The sequence below is a fragment of the Rhinoderma darwinii genome, chromosome 5 (assembly GCF_050947455.1).
Source record: "Rhinoderma darwinii isolate aRhiDar2 chromosome 5, aRhiDar2.hap1, whole genome shotgun sequence".
In the NCBI taxonomy this organism is placed as follows: Eukaryota; Metazoa; Chordata; class Amphibia; order Anura; family Rhinodermatidae; genus Rhinoderma; species Rhinoderma darwinii.
Window position 1 is genome coordinate 37,621,202 of NC_134691.1, and position 21,727 is coordinate 37,642,928.

Below are 21,727 nucleotides of genomic sequence, written 5' to 3' on the forward strand. Positions count from 1 at the left end.
AAAAATAGATGGCTGAAGGGTGATCTAAGGAATATTCATAAATATATGAAAGGTCAGTACAGAGATCTCTCTTATGATCTATCCTCAATACCCATGCCCCCCATCCCACATACATCTAATGCCACCAAGTTACAATACATGTGGGTATGTGAGGATCATGGGAATTTGTCAAGAGGGGCTCCAATGCATTCATGGATATATTCTATGCGGTTAATATTTAATATACCAATTAATAATCGTAAGATCTTTAGATACAGCGAAGGCCTAGTTCACATCTGCGTCGATGGCTCCATTAGGGGCCTCCATTGCAGATTCCGCCGAAAATACTGGAAACCATAGCGCAGCGTGCTGCGCTACCATTTCCGGTAAAACAGACACCCCAACAGAAACCCATTAAAGTAAAGGAGTTCAGTCGGTTGTTGGCGGTGTCTGTGGTCCAACAGAGCAGTGCCCAGTATTTTCGTTGCTCTGCTCCTATGTCGGAGCAGTTACGGAAAGACCAAACGCAGATGTGAACCTAAATAAAAAATCGGGGAGTTAGACATTTCTAGGCAGCAACATCCAAATCATACAGGAGGTAACAGTATGAAGTAGAAATAGTCCCCCAAGTGACAGTCCAGAGTCTTATGTAGTAAGGACAACGAAGGACCAGTGAACGGTTCACCCGCAGACCAGAATAATGCTGAATAGGACAGCGCAAGAATGATTGTGTTCATACATAGATGAGAAATAGAAGAGAGGATCAATGAGAACGGTATCTTTTATCATCGATCCTGGTAGCGCCATTTACAATAGACATCGTTGTCTGGTGCAAGAATCTCGGAAGTCCAGAGTGGCGCAGTGCAGCGAAAACATCCCAATGGGCCTCTGTACTTTATGGACGCCACGTCTATGTACTCCGTATTGGCGCAGTCCCAGTAGTGGGATTACCAACAAACAATAACAAATAAGATATTCTACCGATATGCCAGAACGGACTGTCCGAAAATACCAAGAGGGAAGAAAGCAGCTATCCAGCAGTGCCACAAGGAACATCTTCCCAGCAGTTAATATTCCTTAAGTCATAAACACAAACCCCCTTTTTGCGATCATGATCGGGGGAAGCCACGGCCGGCCGCTGCAGGGTTAACGTGGTATTACATGCTGGCCGAGGCTGCCTGTGCGGCTCTCTGTTCTGGCACATATGGGGATCCCTCTCTATGATGTCCATATGCCCAAACAGGGTATATGAACAGGGGTTGTTGCGGGGAGACCACCGCTTTGATGACAATGCAGTAAGTTTTCTAGCACTGTAAACACGTGGGACAATAAACCTCAGACAAAGGCTGCCAATAACACTGACAGAGCACAAATTTCACAAAGTGTTCACGTCAGCAGCAATTAAATCCATGTAATCTGCTTAAGCGGAGGAAAAGTCGGATAACTTCAGACACTGCGCTAATGCCGGATGGAAATAAAAACAATCAGTCTTCACTTTACAGACTTCAAATCTGTTCTGTCCTGTAAAGCGGCTTTACTGTCCATCACATTATTACCCACAAAAAATATGTCGTATTATTATTATTATACTACCAGGCAGCACTTCACTGAACCCAATCCTAGCATTTACATAGCATGACAATTTTATGTACGCATCACCAGAATTACCAACTTTTCAGGCAGATAAGGCCCTGTTCACGTCACGTCGTACCTGATAAACCTGTCCATAGGGTCCGACAGAGGCCACAAGACTGTCCTTTTGGCCTCTGTCGAACTGGTATACTTTTCTGCTGTTAAGGATATACAAGAATAGTATAATACGCTATTCCATCCCACCGTGTCCCATAAAAAAAAAAAAAAATCCAGAGTGGTATAAAAAAAAAAAAAAATCTTTATTTTTGGGTGACGCATGCTACTGTATGGCATCTGTCACAGGCATCCGTTTAACACATACGTCATGGGCTTGCCAATCGCCTTTCACGACAGATCTGTTAAATGGACGCCTAGTAGCGGCATGCGTCACATAGACTAGATTGGGATCCGTTTAACGGATACATCACGAACGGTCATGACCCCGGCTCCTGACGATACCATTAAATCTATGGTGACGGATGCCGCTGTTAGGAATCGGTCATAGCCTACGTTTAAAGGGTTTGTCCCAAGATTAAAATGTTAAATGTAACCCTTTCAAAAGGTCCTTGCTCAAATATACGCATTATTGCTGTCCTTTGGCCAACGACCTTTTGATAAAGCATGGAAGGGGGATATCCCTGATCTGGAAGAGGAGGAGTGGAGGGAGGTAGAACTGACATTTTTTGCTTCGGTTACTAGTGCGAGAGATTTTCTGATACAATCTCGGTTTCTGCATCGGATTTACTATACACCTGTTAGACTCCAGGGGATTGGGACGCTGTCTTCGGATAGCGGTTTTAGATGCCAGTCGGAAGTAGGTACATATATACACTGTGTATGGCTGTGACCCAGGATTCACCCTTTTTGGTCGGAGGTAGAATTTCTTCATACCCACTTTGAATTTCCGAGGCTCCTTGCCCCTCAGGTGTGCCTTTTGGGTATCATTAATGACGTCGTACAGAATTATGAAAAAAAATGTTTTTTCGTTTTGTTCTATTCTGCGCTAGAAAAATGGAGAATATGGCGTGGAAGGCCACGGAGGGCCCTAGTTTGGCTCACTGGAAGCAAATGGTGAATAAATACGTACCCATGTATCTTAAATAATAATTAAACAGAAAGTGTCCTGATAAATTTGAGAAGATCTGGTCCAGGTCCAGGTGAATCTGCGGTTTAGAGGTGGAAACAATTCTGAAAGGATTTGGGTGGGGGGGGAGTTGGTTGGGAAGAATGGGGCACGGGATGAATGTGGTGTGAATGTTGTTTTCTTGTGAGGCATTGCAAGGGCACACTTCACTATTCCTAATTCATTGGGAGGTATATTCTATATGTGCTACATCGCTTCTGAAAATATTCAGATGCCATGTCATTGGTCTTGTTTCTATTGTTTTATTTAATGTACTTGTTTGTACTGTAACAAATTGTAAAAGTTTTGGAAAAATAAACCTTTAAAAAAATATTTTTTTTTAAATGTAATGCCGCTCCATTTATTTGGAGGACCGGGAACCCCCGTTCTCGTGATAAGTGGGGGGTCCCAGCGGACGGATCCCCACCAATCAGCATGTTATCACCTATCCTGTGGTTAGGGGGGGGGGCAACATTTAATATTGGTACAACCCCTTTAATTTATGTATCAAGAAGCAAAACACATGATGTGAACATTGCCTAACGTGTGCAGCGTGCCAGCCATGATGCCTACAGAATAACAGCCACAGCGCCCCCTTCTCTCACCTGGAGCACGACACCGTTGGTAGTGGAGTAATAGTAGCAAGGCCGGCATTTGTCCCTGCTGCTGCACCGTAGCGGAAGTACGCACAAATTACAGTGCAGGCAGGGACATCAATGAACCAGAGTGAATCCGGGAAGAAAGCCTCCTCTCCTGGTCTGTATTTGGGGGTCTGTCGGACATTCCAGGAGAGCAGTCAAGTCTGTTTATCGAGCTCTGGATCAATGGCTCACAAAACTTCCAAAAACAAACCACGGAGGGAGGACCGCTTGTAGTTGTGCTGCAAATCTCAAACGGCGTATCCAGTGAACGCTGCATTCAGATTACATACAGGAGAACCACTTTGAGGGTGAACCGTTTAGTAAAGATGTCCCAATTTATTCTTATTAAAATACAAATTCTGTCCAAAACTAAATCTATCAGACATAAGAGAAAAATAAATAAATGAAAATTGCAGAACTAAAAGAAATCACGTGGACCAAAAGCCTGACCAATTGTGGTGCGATTCTGAACCTTACAAAGACGACACATGAGCGCCCTGTGATGTCAAACGGTTGTCCGTGGAAATAATCCCAGATACAATAACAATACTATAAACAACTTTGTAGCGGTCACGATTATAAGGCTGGATTCACACCGGACAGAAACGCTGCAGATTTTCTACAGCAAAATTCACACATGTTACATACGCATTTCGCTGTGGTTTTCACCCCTCCTACTGTTTATTGAAAAGGGTGAACATCCAGAACAGAACGAGCTTGTTGCAGATGTGGACAATGGATTGTTTAAATCTCACCCACATGGCTGGGACTTTAACCCCTTAACGACATGTCACGTACTAGTACGTGACAGCCGTTAAGGTGGAAGTATAGAGCGGGCTCAAGGGCTGAGCTCGTTCCATACACAGCTGGTGACGGGTGTGTTATACACCTGCCACCTAACTGCAACGTGCGGAATCAAAGAACACTTTGATTCCGAGCATTTAACACCTTAAATGCCGCGGTCAGTCGCGACCGTGACATTTAAATTGTTAGAATTAGGAGGCGCCCCCTCAAACACGCCATCGTGCCCCCCAGCGACATGACCGGCTGGCGAATATTGTGGTCATGTTAGCCTGATGAAGGCCCCCAGGCTGCCATTTTTGTACTCTCACGGCAGGGCTTGAAAGAGACGGTCAGTATCACGATATACATTAGTATTGTAGTATATAATGCAAGCGACCGCTGGTGCAAGTCCCCTAGGGAGGCTAATAATAATTTTTTTTGTACTCCAAAAAACACTAACCCATTTCTTCCCTAAGGGTATGTACACACGGCAAACAAATAACAGCTGTAAATGCATCAAGCGTTTTTTGATGTGTTTTGAGCAGTTTTTCTATTGAGACAATGAAAAACGGCTCCAAAAACGGCTCAAGAAGTGACATGCACTTTTTTACAGGGTGTTTTTTTTACACACCGTTTTTACAAACCGCGCATAAAAACTGCCCCGTGGGAATGTTTGGATGCGTTCAGCCCCATATTTTCAGCCGTTTTTTGGGCATTTGCGGCCCGAAAAACGGCTGAAAATTTTTCAGGCTGCAAACGCCAATAAAAAACCTGAAATTGGCAGTGTCCTTAAGGGGTTAATCTGCAGCATTTCCGTCCCATGTAAAACCAGCTTTAGCCAGGTTCCCACGGGACGGATACGCTGCGTAAAAAACACGCAACACATCAGACCTGGAACCCGCAGGACTTTGTCAGAGAAAAAAAAATAAAAAATCTCACCACAACATTATTTCAAGCCATGTGACGCTGCAGCCTGTGACTGGCTGCAGCGGTCACATGGGATACGTCATCCCAGGAGGCCGGACTGCATGAAGAAGGAGAGCATTCTGGGCAAGTATGTTAGTTTGTTTTGTCCGGCGTTGCGATTTTTGCGTCGTAAACACTGCAAAAGTCACAACACATGGCTTCCTGTTGCCTTCCCGCAACAGAAAATCCATGAAAGCGCAGCATAAATTGACATGCTGCGGAATGAAATTTCACACCGCAGGTCAATTAATTAATGTTTATGCTGCGGGTTTTAGCCGGACACAATTTCGTTGCGGAAAATCTGCAGCGCTTACGCTACGTGGCAATAGGACACGTCCACACACAGAATAAACACTGCAGGATTTCCATCCGAATTTTCCTTGTGGAAATTCTGCAGCGTTTTTGCAAGAGAAATTTTCCTGCTGCTACTGGAATAGGCTGCAGAATTTCAGCCCGGAATATCCGGTATGCAGGGTATGGACGTACCTTTATAGGGATTCTATCATTCGCAATATGTGCTCTGAACCCAAGAAGTGATCTGAGGGATAAGACCGCTAGTTGTTTTATAGAAGTCCTAACAATAAGGACAAGTTATTGCGCACACACCCAAATACTATGTACAGTTTCCCCCAGTCTAATTACAAGAAGTACGCAAAGAACTATTCCAACCCCAGCAGCCATGGAACCTCAATATGTACCATCTTACCACAGTCCTATCTATTAAAACTACACAACAGATCTCACTTCTACATATTTACGTTTCTTAAAGAACAACTAAAAAGTTTTAAAAAACTTTTGACATGTCAGAAGTTTTGACCGGTGGGGGTCCGAGCACTGAGACCCCCACCGATTGATTAAACAAAGCGGCAGAAGCGCTCAGGTGATCGCGGTGCCGCTTTTCTTCCTGATCGGCTTTCCTCGGAGCGGTGCACAGGCTCAATAGAAAGCCTATAAGCCCGTACACCACCCGCTCGGCTTTTCTCTGAAAGCCGAACAGAAACTAAAGCGGCACAGCGATCACTCGAGTCCTTCTGCAGCTTCAGTTTAAGCAATTGGTGGGGGTCTCAGTGTTCGGACCCCCACCGATCAAAACTTCTGACATGCTGCACTTTAACTAAACTCTGCATCCTTTTTGGTAAATAACTATTGAAAAAGTGAATTCCTCCGATTCTCTAATATCCCACATATACATATTCTTCAGATCAAATCCGGAGCCATCTGTACTAGGCTCACAGCCGTGCCACCTACTCACTCAAGAAGAACAACTACATTTGGAAAAGAAAATATAGATCTTACCAGGAAATAACAGAATACTCAGTAATTAAAAAATGTGCTTTGAAGTCAATGAAGATTATAAATAAAAAAAAAGATAAACAACGTGCCAAGAAATATATAAGCAGCAGTCCTAACAACGTTACTGAATGGCGGATTCAGTGGGTGATGGTTTACGAATTTGATTGTAAATAGTTTAAAGGGCTTGTCTGGTTTTCAATAAAAAAAAAAAAAGACTTTCAAAGACCCTATTAAAATTTGACTAAAATGGGTATTTTTTTTTTCTGAAGGTGGCTACATTATTCAAGGAAAGTGCGAAATTGCATGAGTGGATAAAGATAATTCCTTACAGTCGCACCCGCGTCACGTTCCGCGAAGGTGATGTGACAGGGGGTGTGGCTTAAAAAGGACCAACTTACTCGCACGGACGCATGTATTTCTATGGAGCCGTTCATTATGGCCGTTGTTTCAATGGACGGTGTGTAGGGTCCGTTAAAAAATAGAACATGTCCTATTTTCTTCCGTTTTCACGGATCCCTCCATAGACTCAAGTCTATTGGGGAATCCATGAAAATGGGAACCGCACGGGGGCACGTCCGAGTTTCCCCACATTCGTCTGAATAAGCCCTTATACAGGGAAAGTTACAGCTGTATGGCATTTTTTCATGCAGTTCAGCATCCCTTTTTTTTTCCCTTAGGGATAAAATAAAAAAATAAAAAAAACAACAACAACATATCCCTGAACTATATGCCCTAAAATCCTTGAGTCGTCAAACTCGGTCACGCAGATGAGAATTGTATTATAGCAACCAGGAGTGGAGAGAACAGCACAGACATGTAGTGATAAAGTGCCCGCGCCCATGCGGCTGCACTTTACCAACAGCTGCGGCTGGCACACAACTTTCCCACAGATAAAAAAAAAAAATATATATATATATCTTTAAAAAAAAGGTAAGCTATAAAAAGGAGCAGCACACTGTCGCGCTCAATTGAGTATTGGGTATGTGCACACGCCCTATTTACGGACGTAATTCAGGAGTTTTACGCCTCGAGTTACGGCCGAAAAAACGGCTCCAAACATCTGCCCATTGAATTCAATGGGTCTTACGGTGTTCGGTGCAGACAGGCTTTTTTTTTTTTTTACACGCCGCTGTCAAAAGACGGCGTGTAAAAAGACAGCACGTAAAAAGACGCCCGCCTCAAAGAAGTGCAAGTCACTTCTTGGGACGTAATTGGAGTCGTTTTTCATTGACTCCAATGAAAACCAGCTCCAATTACATCCGTAAAAGATGCAGCGAAAAAAGCGTGCACTTGTCAAAACGTCTGAAATTCAGGAGCGGTTTTCGCCTGAAAACAGCTCCGTAATTTCAGACGTAATTGGCGTTGCCGTGTGAACATGCCCTTAGGGTGCATTTATATGAAGAGATTTTTTTGGCCAAGTGGTAAAATCTGCATCAAAACCTGCTGCAAAAACACAGATTTACCACAAATTGTGGCGGTTTTCTATGCAGTTTTCACAGGTGAAACACATTTATGCTAGAGGTTTCACCTGTAAAAAACGCACAGGCAAATACCACTGAAATTCACGGTAAAACCGCATTCATTTCTGCCTCAATTTTTAATGTCGTTTTCACCGTGCGGCCAAAAAGACTCATGTAAATGCACTCTTAGGCCTCATTCATACGAGCGTATCAGAATCACGCATGTGAATCTGGTCCGTGTGTGTTGCGTTATGCATCAGTGTGCTTTGCGAGGGGCATGCGTTATTCCCGCACTCACAAAGCACATTTTTATTTCTTTTTTTCAATCGAATTGATGCGCAAATCACACACCGCACACGCACACGCACCCATTGACCTCAATGGGCGGCTAGGTGTGTGAGAACGCACCAATATAGGACATGCAGTGAGTTTCACGCAACGGACTCTCGCTTGTGTGAACGGCCCCAGTGAAATAAATGGGTCCGTGTGCTGTGCGTTATTTCCATGCGCAGCACACGGACGTCATTCACATTCGTCTGAATGGGCCCTTACATCAATAGTGGTCAAGACGACACAAATCTAAAAGGACGGCAGCTCAGTTCAAGTGAATAAGACCAAGGTGCAGTATGTATGTATGGCACTGTGTCTGAGTAAACAATACAGGGGACACCGCGCTCACATAAGTGCAGTTGATTGGCAGGTGTCTCAGAAGTCAGACCCCAACCGATTAAGTGTTGATCTGAAAGATAGGCCATCAATATTAAAATACCGGAACCCGCCTTTAGAATTCAGCGTACTCTACAAAACCCACTGAATGTTAATGTGTGCACACTATGACCGCACAGGAATAGATCACAACCCCTGGTTCATAGTCCATGTGTGAACAGAGCAGCTCCAGAATACACAGATCACAGTCTGTATGGATAAGAGCGGTTTACTTCTCATATATTAGTGCCAGGAGGAAAAAGACCATTGTTACCCATAGCAACCAGACCAAAAATGGACTACTGTTACTCCCCCCCCCCCCCCCTTATGACAGCTAGGATACACTAGATCCTCAGGTATAGCCTTCACTTCCACTTTGTGGCCCTCTGGACGCAGTGACCGAATTTACCAGCACCTAAATGGTGTAAAGCGCTGCATGTCACAACACAGGGGCACCAGGGCGGGGGCACAAGTCCTCTCTCCACCATCCGCTGTCACACGGGCTTTATCAGCATTGACAGATCTTCAACCGCTCTATACAGATAAAGTTATACAAAACAACTTCAGCGTGGCCACTGCTGCAAATATAAGGGTATGTTCACACGCACGGTTTTCAGACGAAATTCGGGCGTTTTATGCCTCGAATTACGGTTACAAACATCTGTCCATTGCTTTTAATGGGTTTTATGATTTTCTGTTCCCACGAGGTGTAATTTTACACGTCGCTGTCAAAGACGGCGTGTAAAAAGACGTCCGCGTCAAAGAAGTGCCTGTCACTTCTTGAGACGTAATTGGAGCCGTTTTCCATTGACTCCATGGAAAAACATCTCCAATTACGTCCGTAATGGACGCAGCGAAAAGCGCCTGCAACATGCCATTACGTCTGAAATTCCGGAGCGGTTTTCTCCTGAAAAAAGGTCCGTAATTTCAGCCGTAATGGAGGCTGCCGTGTGAAAATACCCTAAGGGATGTGTGCAGCTCTTGCACACAACCGAGATCGGGCCGTGTAAAACGGTCTGTATATCGGACGGAATTCCAGGCCCGACCATGGTACAGGTGAACGGGACTCCTGGCATCATAGATCTTTTATGGTGCTAGGACTCCCCGCGTCCCCACGGAACTGCGGTTTCATACTGAACAAAATGATACAGTACGGAACAGCAGTTCTGGGGGGAGGCAGAGACTCCTAGCAACATAAATGTCTACAATGCCAGGAGTCCCGTTCACCTGCACCGGGGTCAGGCCAGGAAATCCAGCCAATACTCGGACCGTTTTTCAACGCCCGATCTCGGTCGTGTGCAAGAGGGGTTAGGAAATGTTTTTTTTTATTGTAAATAAAGAAAGAGGTTCCCATACACATGAAAATCAGTGAAAACTTGCGAAATTCAGCCGAACCAACAATTTCAGGCCAGTCCAGCAATGTAACGTGTACGGAGACATCACGACCCCACCCCCAAATACCACAAGAAAGAAAGAGCGGGCATGTTGGATTTCAACATGCCGAGGGGAGACAAGCGGCCACCAGAGAGTCTGTCAGCAGCGGATTCCCCTCTCCCCATCGAGATCTCATATATGGTTAGCCGGCAGCTATCCCAGGTCAAGTATCATACCCTAAGGGTATGTTCACACGGCCTATTTACGGACGTAAATCGGGCGTTTTTGCCCCGAATTACGCCCGAAAATAGTGCCTCAATAGCGCTGACAAACATCTGCCCATTGAAAGCAATGGGCAGACGTTTGTCTGTTCACACGAGGCGTATATTTACGCGCCGCTGTCAAAAGACGGCGCGTAACTAGACGCCCGCGCCAAAGAAGTGACCTGTCACTTCTTTGGCCGTAATTAGAGCCGTTATTCATTGACTCCAATGAATAGCAGCGCTAATTACGCCCGTAATTGACGCGGCGTTCAAGCGCCTGCACATGCCGGTACCGCTGAAATTACGGGGATGTTTTCAGGCTGAAACATCCCCGTAATTTCAGCCGTTACGGACGCCCACGTGTGAACATACCCTTAGGGTATGTTCACACGACAGCGCAAAATACGTCTGAAATGACGGAGCTGTTTTCAGGCGAAAACAGCTCTTGATTTTCAGACGTAATTGCTCGTACTCACGTTTTTTGCGGTGTCCATTACGGACGTAATTGGAGCTGTTTTTTAATGGAGTCAATGCAAAACGGCTCCAATTACGTCCCAAGAAGTGTCCTGCACTTCTTTTGACGAGGCTGTTATTTTACGAGCCGTCTTTTGACAGCGACGCGTAAAATGACAGGTCGTCTGCACAGAACATCGTAAGACTCATTGAAAGTAATGGGCAGATGTTTGTCGGCGTAATGGAGACGTTTTTTCAGACGTAATTCGGGGCGTAAAACGCCCGAATTACGTCTGAAACTTGGTTGTGTGAACATACCCTGAGGGTATTGTTCACACGGCCTATTTTCGGCCGTTTTTCGGGCCGTAAACACCCGAAAAAAAATCGGAAGAAAGAACGCCTCCAAACATCTGCCCATTGATTGAATGGGAAAACGGCGTTCTGTTCCGCCGGAGCATTTTTTGCTGCGTTTTTTCCGTGTAAAAAAAAAAAAAAAAAAACGGCTGCGAAAAAGAAGTGCAGGACACTTCTTGGGACATTTTTGGAGCCATTTTCCATAGACTATTAAAAAAAAAAGCTCAGAAAACGGCCGTAGAAAACGCAGCGAAAAACGCAAGTGGCACAAAAAAACGTCTGAAAATCAAGAGCTTGTTTTCTCTTGAAAACAGCTCCGTATTTTGAGACGTTTTTGACTCTGCGTGTGAACATACCCTTAGAACACAACCACCCTTGAAGTTAATGGGAGACAATTTTAGGGTACGTGCACACACAAACTCAAAATGCCTGAAAATACGGAGCGGTTTTCAAGGGAAAACAGCTCCTGATTTTTAGCAACTCGCGTTTTTGGAGCGGTTTTCTACAGAAGCAATGAAAAACGGCTCCAAAAACAGCTGAAGAAGTGACATGCACTTCTTTTTTGCGGCCGTTCTTCAAGACAACCGTGAAAAAAAAAAAATTGTAATGTGTGAACCCAGCCTCATGCACCTACTGGCAGCACCTGGACACTAGTTTTACCACAGCAAGAAATCCCTGCACATAACAGAAGACAGTGTGAACAGGTCATAGCACAACTCTCCGCAGCGCTGCAGTGACCGATCCCAAGCGGAGCAAGGAATGCAACGTGTCAGGATAGTTGGTGATGTTTATACACACACACTGAACCCACGTTCACACCATTGTGTAGATAACACAGAACTTATGACCCGGCACATCAGCAAGTTTTGATTTTCTGTAGAGACAATAGGCAAACAGGACAGGATCAGGTTACTAGTATGTCACAATCTGCTATCGCTGCTAGGGTTTCACGGAGAGGGATGGGGGCAAAAGAAATTGCATGTCTTCATGCAGTCACAATTTCGGTTAGTAAAAAAAAAAAAAAAAAAAATTACAATTCAACATTGCCCCCCCCCCCTGTTTTTTTTTTTAGAGTCTTTTACCAGAACAGGATCCCTTTGAAGGGTAAGTAAACTTTTTTTTTTTTTTTATTAATTTTTCTTTTTTTTACTTTTGACAGTGATATGTCAGAAGTTTTGATCGGTGGGGGTTCAACCACTGAGAGCCCCTACTGATCGCCAAAACGAAGCGGTAGAAGCGCTCGGACGCGCTGCTTAGTTTCTGATCGGCTTTCCTCGGATCGGTGTACGCGCTCATAGACTTTCTTTTGAGCCTGTAAACCGCTCTGAAGAAAGCCGGTCAAAAAAGGAGCGGCACAGCGCTCACCCGAGCTCCTCTGATGCTTAGTTTTACCGAATGGTCAGGGTCTCAGTGCTCGGACCCCCACCGATCAAAACTTCTGATACGTCCCAAGTTTTTTAAAAGTTTCGTTACCCTTTAAGTGGTTAATGAAAGTTCTGGAACATAATATATGTCCAAATCATCACTAATTAGGATTTGTTTACGGTCAGTGAAGAACATCCTCCTTCACAAACAGATGCTGAAAACCGGTCTTCACCTTGTCTTTTTCACAGCTGAGGATACGCATCAGTGTAAGGCCGTGCGCAGGACTGTGATTTCGATCCTAAAAACGCTGCTGGAGTCCAATACAAGAGAAATACTGTATACTGCTGTTGTGCTTTATCATAGATCATTCCCTGCAATGATACACTGTAACAAACCATCAGCGGTGAGCAGGGCTAGATTTTAAGCATCTGGATGTAAATTAACATATCCCCATTCACTGACAGCTAGCAGATTAAAGATAGTCCCATCTTGGAATGTTACAGCAGAACATCGGTGGGGGTCCGACCTCTGAGCGTTCACTGCCACCCACTGCCCAGGAAACAAGTTTATTGGAAAGTTAGAGTGGCCCTTTATTCACATCTATAAAATTATACCTATGAGCAGGTAGGATAGTGGGGTGCTGATCGCCAGTCCCTGTGAAAAAGGGTGTGCGGGCGAGCGTTGAGAAGAGCCCGGTTAGTGGGTCATATCGAATCGGTGGTGCCGCGCACTGGACCATCCAGTGAAGGAGGATGTTCTTCACAGACAGTAAACAAATCCTAAATAGTGATGATTTGGACATATATTATGTTTCAGAACTTTCATTAAACACTTAAAGGGTAACTAAACTTTTAAAAAACTTGTGACATATCAGAAGTTTTGATTGGTGGGGGTCCATAAAGAGTACTTACTCATGTGAAGGCAACCACGAGTAGACATGGCATTGCCACGTGTATGTATAGCGGCACACAGATCCCTATTACAGAGCCATAGGCACATTGCCAGGCAAAGGAAATTGGTAGTTGCCCATGGCAACCAATCAGATTCCATCTTTCATTTTCAAAGGCTGTTTGGAAAAGAAAAGCAGTGACCGGATTGGTTGCCATGGGCAACAACTAAACGTTTCCTTTATACCTCTCTCTGTATGCCGCCATATGGTTGCGGATAACGCCCCATGTCTTGTATCACCTTTATATAAAATTATAGGCATACAGGTGACCAGAGCAGGCGATGAGCATTACATTATGTGTTCCTAGTGACATAATACCATAGACAAACCATCCACCAATCCAAGAAGTTGTAGAACTACAAATCCCAGCATGTGTCACTTCATCCAACCGTGTAGACTAGGGATTTAGGAATGACCATAGCTCAGTAGAATACATAGTAACCCCTGGAAGAGACCCTCCCCCAGCTGTCAGGACTCCCCCTGACCTGAGAGCGGAGGACTAAGCTCCTGATCCGGACTGGACGGCGGGGTGTCCCCTCGCCCGATTCCTTCTTTCAGGTAGTCCTGGAAGTGCACCTCCCGCAGCCCCAGCCATAGCCGGTTGGCAGTGCCCCTCAGGACGCGGCCGCTCTTCCCGCTGACGCCAGTCAGGTAGTCCATACTGCCCTCGGCCTGCGTCTGTCACTGCTAAAACTTTCTGAGGTAAACTTATCACAAACTTTTTCTGCAAATCGCTCCCGCCCCACACAACACCCCACCCACCCGTGGGATGTCCTGTCACAGACCGCCAACCCTCAGCCGCTGTGTGTGTACATACCCCCAATAATGACGGAACCCCCACAAACAAACCCCCTGATCATCATTGCGCCACCCCTATTTTCTAAAGTGGGAATCCCACTTGTATTTATTTTGATACACAGAAGATACCACCGCAGTACGTATGGGGGAGAATTATAACCCCTGTAATGCGTTCCTTAGTCATCTATATTTACCACCCCTATTTCTATAAATGAAAAAGTCCACTCGCGTTGATTTTTATACATGGATGATACCACCACAGTACGCATGGGAGGAAGGCAGACCCGTATACCCCTGCAATGCCTTCCATAGTCATCTATATTCACCACCCCTATTTTTAAAACTGAAGAAATCCTTTAGCGATGATTTTGATATAAGGAAGATACTATTATAAACAGGTGGGGGTAGGAAGATTTGACGTGTTAAGAAAAACAAACCTAAACATCATGGAAGTTCACATGCTGTGTGCTGCCAGTACAAGGCTGGGTGTAGCTGCGGCGTCACATTAAAGAAAACATTGCAAGCAAATATTAAAATAGGCCTCAAGCCCTGTGACTGCTGGCAGTCTGTAGAGTTTATAGGTCCCTCGTATAAATTCTGTTATTTCCCAAGAATATTTGGAATCTAAAAAAATGTGGGACTCCACTGATACATTGTAAGAAACTATCAGGACAGGACAGAGACTTGCGCTGCTGAGCTTTCAGAGATGGCCTAAAAGCTAAATAGGTCATAATATTATAATTCACTGACAGCAAGCAGAGATCTTAAAAATGTTGAGGAATTGAAACAAAGGAGGGGGGATTTATTAAGACTGGCGTTTCATATAAAGAGCGCTGGAGTAAAAGGTGACTAGTTTATTATTGAAAAGTGGCAGACACCAGTGTAAAGCTGGACATACATTTTGGATAGCTGTCGGATGAATGTTCGTTTGGCCGACACCTATTCTTCCCAAACCCCTTATACACATGCACGGCTGAGCGTGCATACGTTCTCAACAGGGAAAAGGAGTAAAACTGCTGCCTGACCCGTCTCTCCCCCGAGAGTTTACCACCGCCATATACATTAGATGGTTAGCCGATTCCACTGACATTGGTGGGTTCGGCCGATATATATCTAATATGTATAGCCACCTTTAGGGCCTCATTAATCACAACTGTCTAATATAAATACTGTCCTTGTTGTCAATAGCAACCAATCAGAGCTAAGCTTTCATTTTTCAAAGCAGTTTAAGAAATTAAAGCAGGGCTCTGATTGGTTGCTATGGGTAACAAGTACAGTTTTACTCTTAGACACTTGTCAGTCTAATGAGGCCCATAATCGAAACCGCGCTAAAGAAAAAATCCTAATTTATTGATAAATTAAGCTCATCACTGGCCGTCCATGTGCCAGAAAGTCAAATCTACTCTATATACAAACTGGAGATTTGCGCTACACTTCACGACAGTTTTTGGTGTAAATTATAGTAAATTTGTTGTGCTGAATGCCCCGCCTCTTCTGTTAAATCCAGCGCACTTTTATGTAAAGTGCCGTAAACTGTGCACATTTTTAGAGGCATTTGCCACTATGATAAATTTATACATGTCTCCTTTATATATAGAGAGAGAGATTGTATGCTAATACACTGATTGGCCGGGAGGGATCACATGACTGGCTACTTGTCACCTTTCTTATAAAACACCCAGTAGCTTATTGTTTACTGTATTTACTATTGTCTACAAGTAGGGTCTATAGAGGTAACGTTTCATCTCATATCTATCTATCTATCTATCTATCTATCTATCTATCTATCTATCTATCTATCTATCTATCTATCTATCTATCTCATATCTATCTATCTATCTATCTATCTATCTATCTATCTATCTATCTATCTATCTATCTATCTATCTATCTCATATCTATCTATCTATCTATCTATCTATCTATCTATCTATCTATCTATCTATCTATCTATCTATCTACCTATCTATCTATCTATCTATCTATCTCATATTGTCTATCTATCTATCTATCTATCTATCTATCTATCTATCTATCTATCTATCTATCTATCTATCTATCTATCTATCTATCTATCTATCTATCTACTTACCTATCTATCTATCTATCTATCTATCTATCTATCTATCTATCTATCTATCTATCTATCTATCTATCTATCTATCTATCTATCTATCTATCTCATATCTATCTATCTATCTATCTATCTATCTATCTATCTATCTATCTATCTATCTATCTATCTATCTATCTATCTATCTATCTATCTATCTATCTCAAATCTATCTATCTATCTATCTATCTATCTATCTATCTATCTATCTATCTATCTAATATCTATCTATCTCATATCTATCTATCTATCTATCTATCTATCTATCTATCTATCTATCTATCTATCTATCTATCTATCTATCTATCTATCTATCTATCTATCTATCTATCTATCTATCTATCTATCTCATATCTATCTATCTATCTATCTCATATCTATCTATCTCATATCTATCTATCTATCTATCTATCTATCTATCTATCTATCTATCTATCTATCTATCTATCTATCTATCTATCTATCTATCTATCTATCTATCTATCTATCTATCTATCTATCTATCTATCTCATATCTATCTACCTATCATCTATCTATCTATCTATCTATCTATCTATCTATCTATCTATCTATCTATCTATCTATCTATCTATCTATCTATCTATCTATCTATCTATCGGGTCTCAAACTCGGCCGGGTAAATGGGCCGCATATAGAAAAAATGGGAAGTTGACGGGCCGCATTACTTTCAAATTTGATACAACACAAAATTATTGTTAATAAATTACTTATTTGAACTACTATAACAGTACTTTACTTGACCTGCCTAAGTAGAGTCGTGTGTTAATGAACCTTCCCTTACCCATCCTATCCCTCCACCCCCACCTTTAGGAAAGACACGTGACACCGAGGTTGGATGTGAAATGGCCACAGCAGCCGTTTATTAATTTCACAGTTTTATAAAAACAATTTAAATCCGAAACCTTCGGATAACTAGTTAGGAATCCACCAGAGAATTCCTCCTAATAATTCACATGACCCAACATGGGTCAGAATCGTAAATAACAATTTAACGTTAACATTAACCCGAGCAGAGGAAGTCCTTGAAGCCCTTTCAGATATTCCTTTTTTAAGAACACACCGAGTTAGCCATCTGCAAACCAGTAATTACCTCCAGCCGTAAACCAGCTCGGAAGCACCGTTCACCTCTGCAGATGGCTCCAACCACTAGAAGTCCACTTCAAAGGGATAACACCCGATGAAGCCTTCAAGTGATATACCTTCTACCAGAAGACCACTTCAAAGGGATAACACCCGATGAAGTCTTCAACCATGTACCTTTTTTGGGGGACGCATACCCCCGATGCGACCCCCCCACCATTTTGTACTGACTGGCCTCAAGGACTCCCCCCGCCAGCTGCCATGACAACAGAACCTACTCCGGAAAAAGGAAAAAACATGTTAAATAAGCACACAAATCAAACACAACACTCATAGACAGACGTACATAAAGACCCACAGGGGTAACAAACCAAGGGCGGGAGGGTGGGAGCTTGTCTCTCCCTGTGTTACTTCTCCCGCTGCTTCCGGCTCAATGCCGAAAAACAGCGGGAAGCCCAGCAACGGCCCCCTGACTCCTCCTTATCCCTCCTCCACCTCCTCCTCACTCTCCCTCCAACTCTCCCTTACCTATTAACCCTTTCCCTACCAGGGAGGTCATGGAGGCTTCCCCTTAAGCCCTGCAGGCTGCGTCCAGCCTCTTCTTGACCTGCCTAAGTAGAGTCGTGTGTTAATGAACCTTCCCTTACCCATCCTATCCCTCCACCCCCACCTTTAGGAAAGACACGTGACACCGAGGTTGGATGTGAAATGGCCACAGCAGCCGTTTATTAATTTCACAGTTTTATAAAAACAATTTAAATCCGAAACATTCGGATAACTAGTTAGGAATCCACCAGAGAATTCCTCCTAATAATTCACATGACCCAACATGGGTCAGAATCGTAAATAACAATTTTAACGTTAACATTAACCCGAGCAGAGGAAGTCCTTGAAGCCCTTTCAGATATTCCTTTTTTAAGAACACACCGAGTTAGCCATCTGCAAACCAGTAATTACCTCCAGCCGTAAACCAGCTCGGAAGCACCGTTCACCTCTGCAGATGGCTCCAACCACTAGAAGTCCACTTCAAAGGGATAACACCCGATGAAGCCTTCAAGTGATATACCTTCTACCAGAAGACCACTTCAAAGGGATAACACCCGATGAAGTCTTCAACCATGTACCTTTTTTGGGGGACGCATACCCCCGATGCGACCCCCCCACCATTTTGTACTGACTGGCCTCAAGGACTCCCCCCGCCAGCTGCCATGACAACAGAACCTACTCCGGAAAAAGGAAAAAACATGTTAAATAAGCACACAAATCAAACACAACACTCATAGACAGACGTACATAAAGACCCACAGGGGTAACAAACCAAGGGCGGGAGGGTGGGAGCTTGTCTCTCCCTGTGTTACTTCTCCCGCTGCTTCCGGCTCAATGCCGAAAAACAGCGGGAAGCCCAGCAACGGCCCCCTGACTCCTCCTTATCCCTCCTCCACCTCCTCCTCACTCTCCCTCCAACTCTCCCTTACCTATTAACCCTTTCCCTACCAGGGAGGTCATGGAGGCTTCCCCTTAAGCCCTGCAGGCTGCGCCCAGCCTCTTCTTGACCTGCCTAAGTAGAGTCGTGTGTTAATGAACCTTCCCTTACCCATCCTATCCCTCCACCCCCACCTTTAGGAAAGACACGTGACACCGAGGTTGGATGTGAAATGGCCACAGCAGCCGTTTATTAATTTCACAGTTTTATAAAAACAATTTAAATCCGAAACATTCGGATAACTAGTTAGGAATCCACCAGAGAATTCCTCCTAATAATTCACATGACCCAACATGGGTCAGAATCGTAAATAACAATTTTAACGTTAACATTAACCCGAGCAGAGGAAGTCCTTGAAGCCCTTTCAGATATTCCTTTTTTAAGAACACACCGAGTTAGCCATCTGCAAACCAGTAATTACCTCCAGCCGTAAACCAGCTCGGAAGCACCGTTCACCTCTGCAGATGGCTCCAACCACTAGAAGTCCACTTCAAAGGGATAACACCCGATGAAGCCCTCAAGTGATATACCGACCACTAGAAGTCCACTTCAAAGGGATAACACCCGATGAAGCCTTCAAGTGATATACCTTCCACCAGAAGACCACTTCAAAGGGATAACACCCGATGAAGTCTTCAACCATGTACCTTTTTTGGGGGACGCATACCCCCGATGCGACCCCCCCACCATTTTGTACTGACTGGCCTCAAGGACTCCCCCAGGCACAGCGAAACAGGCCTTGACCACCTTAAGCCTGTGAGTTCCGCCACACCACCACCGCCCTTTCTATTCCCTCTGCTATCGCCAAGCTCCAAAGATCAATGCCAACCTCGGTCAGATGAACCCCATCACTCCTCCAGAAGTTCCCCACTCCTGACTCCAAATCCCTATGCCGCACGCAAATGCCCCCGTTTTTTGCTACAAAACGGGACACCGCCCGATTAACTTTAATGCGAGCCTTATTGACTCTCTCCACTGACCTAGCCAACCGCCAATGTTTCCTCGGGACTATGTCCGACCACACTATCACCAACTTGGGATAAGAAACCCACAAACACAACATATCGTGTTTGATGTCCCGCACCAACTCACGAAAGGGGCGGACTCCTAAGTCATTCCCACCCACGTGCAACACTAAGACCTCCGGAACCCTATCAAGCCGGGCATATGTCTGGAATTCCACCAACACCCTGCTCCATGACATACCTCTAAATCCCAGCCAATGCACAACCGCATCCTGTCGCGGAATGCGCAATTGGCGACCGTCCGGGCGGACGTCCGCCCTCAAAGCCCCCCAGTGCACGTAAGAATGACCCAGCAACCACACCAAACACGGAGGCGAATCTGAAACAGAAAACAATTAGACACCACCATATAAAACATTTCTTTAAGCGTTAACAACAAACCTCATAACAAATGGGGGCGGACATAGGACTTAAATCTGTTGGACTCCCAACGACCAATGCGCCGAACCCCTTCATCATCCAACCCCCAGCGCCCCGCTTCTGTTGCTGCGCCAATCCTGAAGGAATGAGATGAATATGAGCCCGCCGCGACACCATCCGCCGTCAGACATTTTTTAAATACAGCTCCAAACTGAAACCTGGACAAAACGACCCGTCCACATGACGTAACAAAGGCAAATCTGGAGGCCCCGCTCGCGGCTTAAAACCCTGCATGCACTCTACTGTGCACATAACCGACCCCGGGAGGGCGAACAAAACTATCAGCTTACCCTTCCCTAATTGGTCAGTTTTTGAGAAAAACCCCGCCTCCCAGGCGTCCCCTAACCAGTACAAAAGTGCCACCAACCTGTCTCTATCCGTATTGACGTCACCCAACTCTCTTACCCACTCCTCCCACTGCCTCCAACAAGCAGAATAAGCACTCCACGTCGTGCGCGCCAAAGACCTTTTTACCAGTTGTTCTACGGGACCGAGACCAGATCCCAAAGATGTTCCGGACAAGCCAAACCGAGCCGTTCCGCTCCCGGTGCCAATTGCCGAAACCGGTCCCACCGCGAGCGAGAAAGAGCATCAGCGATACAATTCCGTACTCCCGGCACCTGCACCGCCACCACCCACGCGTTCAACGACAAACACACCAACACTAAATGTCGCAACAATTGAACTACCGGAGGAGAGGACGCCGTGATGTTATTAATGGCCAGCACCACCCCCATGTTGTCGCAGTAAAAACGAACCTTCTTATCCCTGAGCCTGTCCCCCCAAATGGTCGCCGCCACCACGATGGGGAACAGCTCGAGCAGGGCCAGATTCCGCGTGAGTCCACTGGACAGCCAACTAGCCGGCCATTGACCTGCGCACCACGGACCTCCGCCGTAAGCCCCAAAACCGCCCGCCCCAGCCGCATCCGTAAAAATATTCAAATCACTCGTATCCTGCGCTGGGGCCATCAACAGCGAGCGACCATTGTACTGGCCCAAGAAGTCATCCCAAACCTGAAGATCAGCTCGGTGCTCCTCCTTGAGCCGCACAAAATGATGCGGCGCACGCACTCCCGCCGTTGCCGCCGCCAACCGTCTACCAAACACCCTCCCCATTGGCATAATCCGGCAGGCGAAATTCAACTTCCCCAGCAGCGACTGAAGCTCCCGCAGCGTCAATTTCTTCAGTCTACAAGCCCGCCGTACCTCCAGCCTCAAAGCACCCAGCTTATCCGCAGGGAGACGACACTCCATTGCCACCGAATCTATTTCAATTCCCAAAAAAACAAATCGTCGCTACCGGGCCCTCCGTTTTTTCTGGCGCCAAAGGGATCCCAAAATCCCTTGCCACCTTCTGTAGTGCATAAAGCAAATTACCGCAAACCGGCGAACCCCCCGGCCCCACGCACAAGAAATCATCTAAGTAATGGATCAACGAGTCGAC

At 45.0% G+C, this 21,727-nt stretch overlaps 1 protein-coding gene across 4 annotated transcripts in view; it reads right to left on the minus strand.

The window, feature by feature from the left end:
- OXR1 (oxidation resistance 1) overlaps positions 1–21,727 on the minus strand; it is a 531,616-nt gene that overhangs the window by 69,479 nt on the left and 440,410 nt on the right. The window contains exon 1 of one of the 4 annotated variants that reach the window (XM_075825831.1): positions 13,826–14,156. The exons of 2 other annotated variants lie outside the window; for them this stretch is intronic. In XM_075825831.1, coding sequence (XP_075681946.1) covers positions 13,826–14,000 — 175 coding nt within the window. In that variant the 5' untranslated portion in view covers positions 14,001–14,156. Of the gene's footprint in view, positions 1–13,825; positions 14,157–21,727 lie in introns of those variants that run through there. One more of the 4 variants, XM_075825832.1, reaches the window with a different exon arrangement.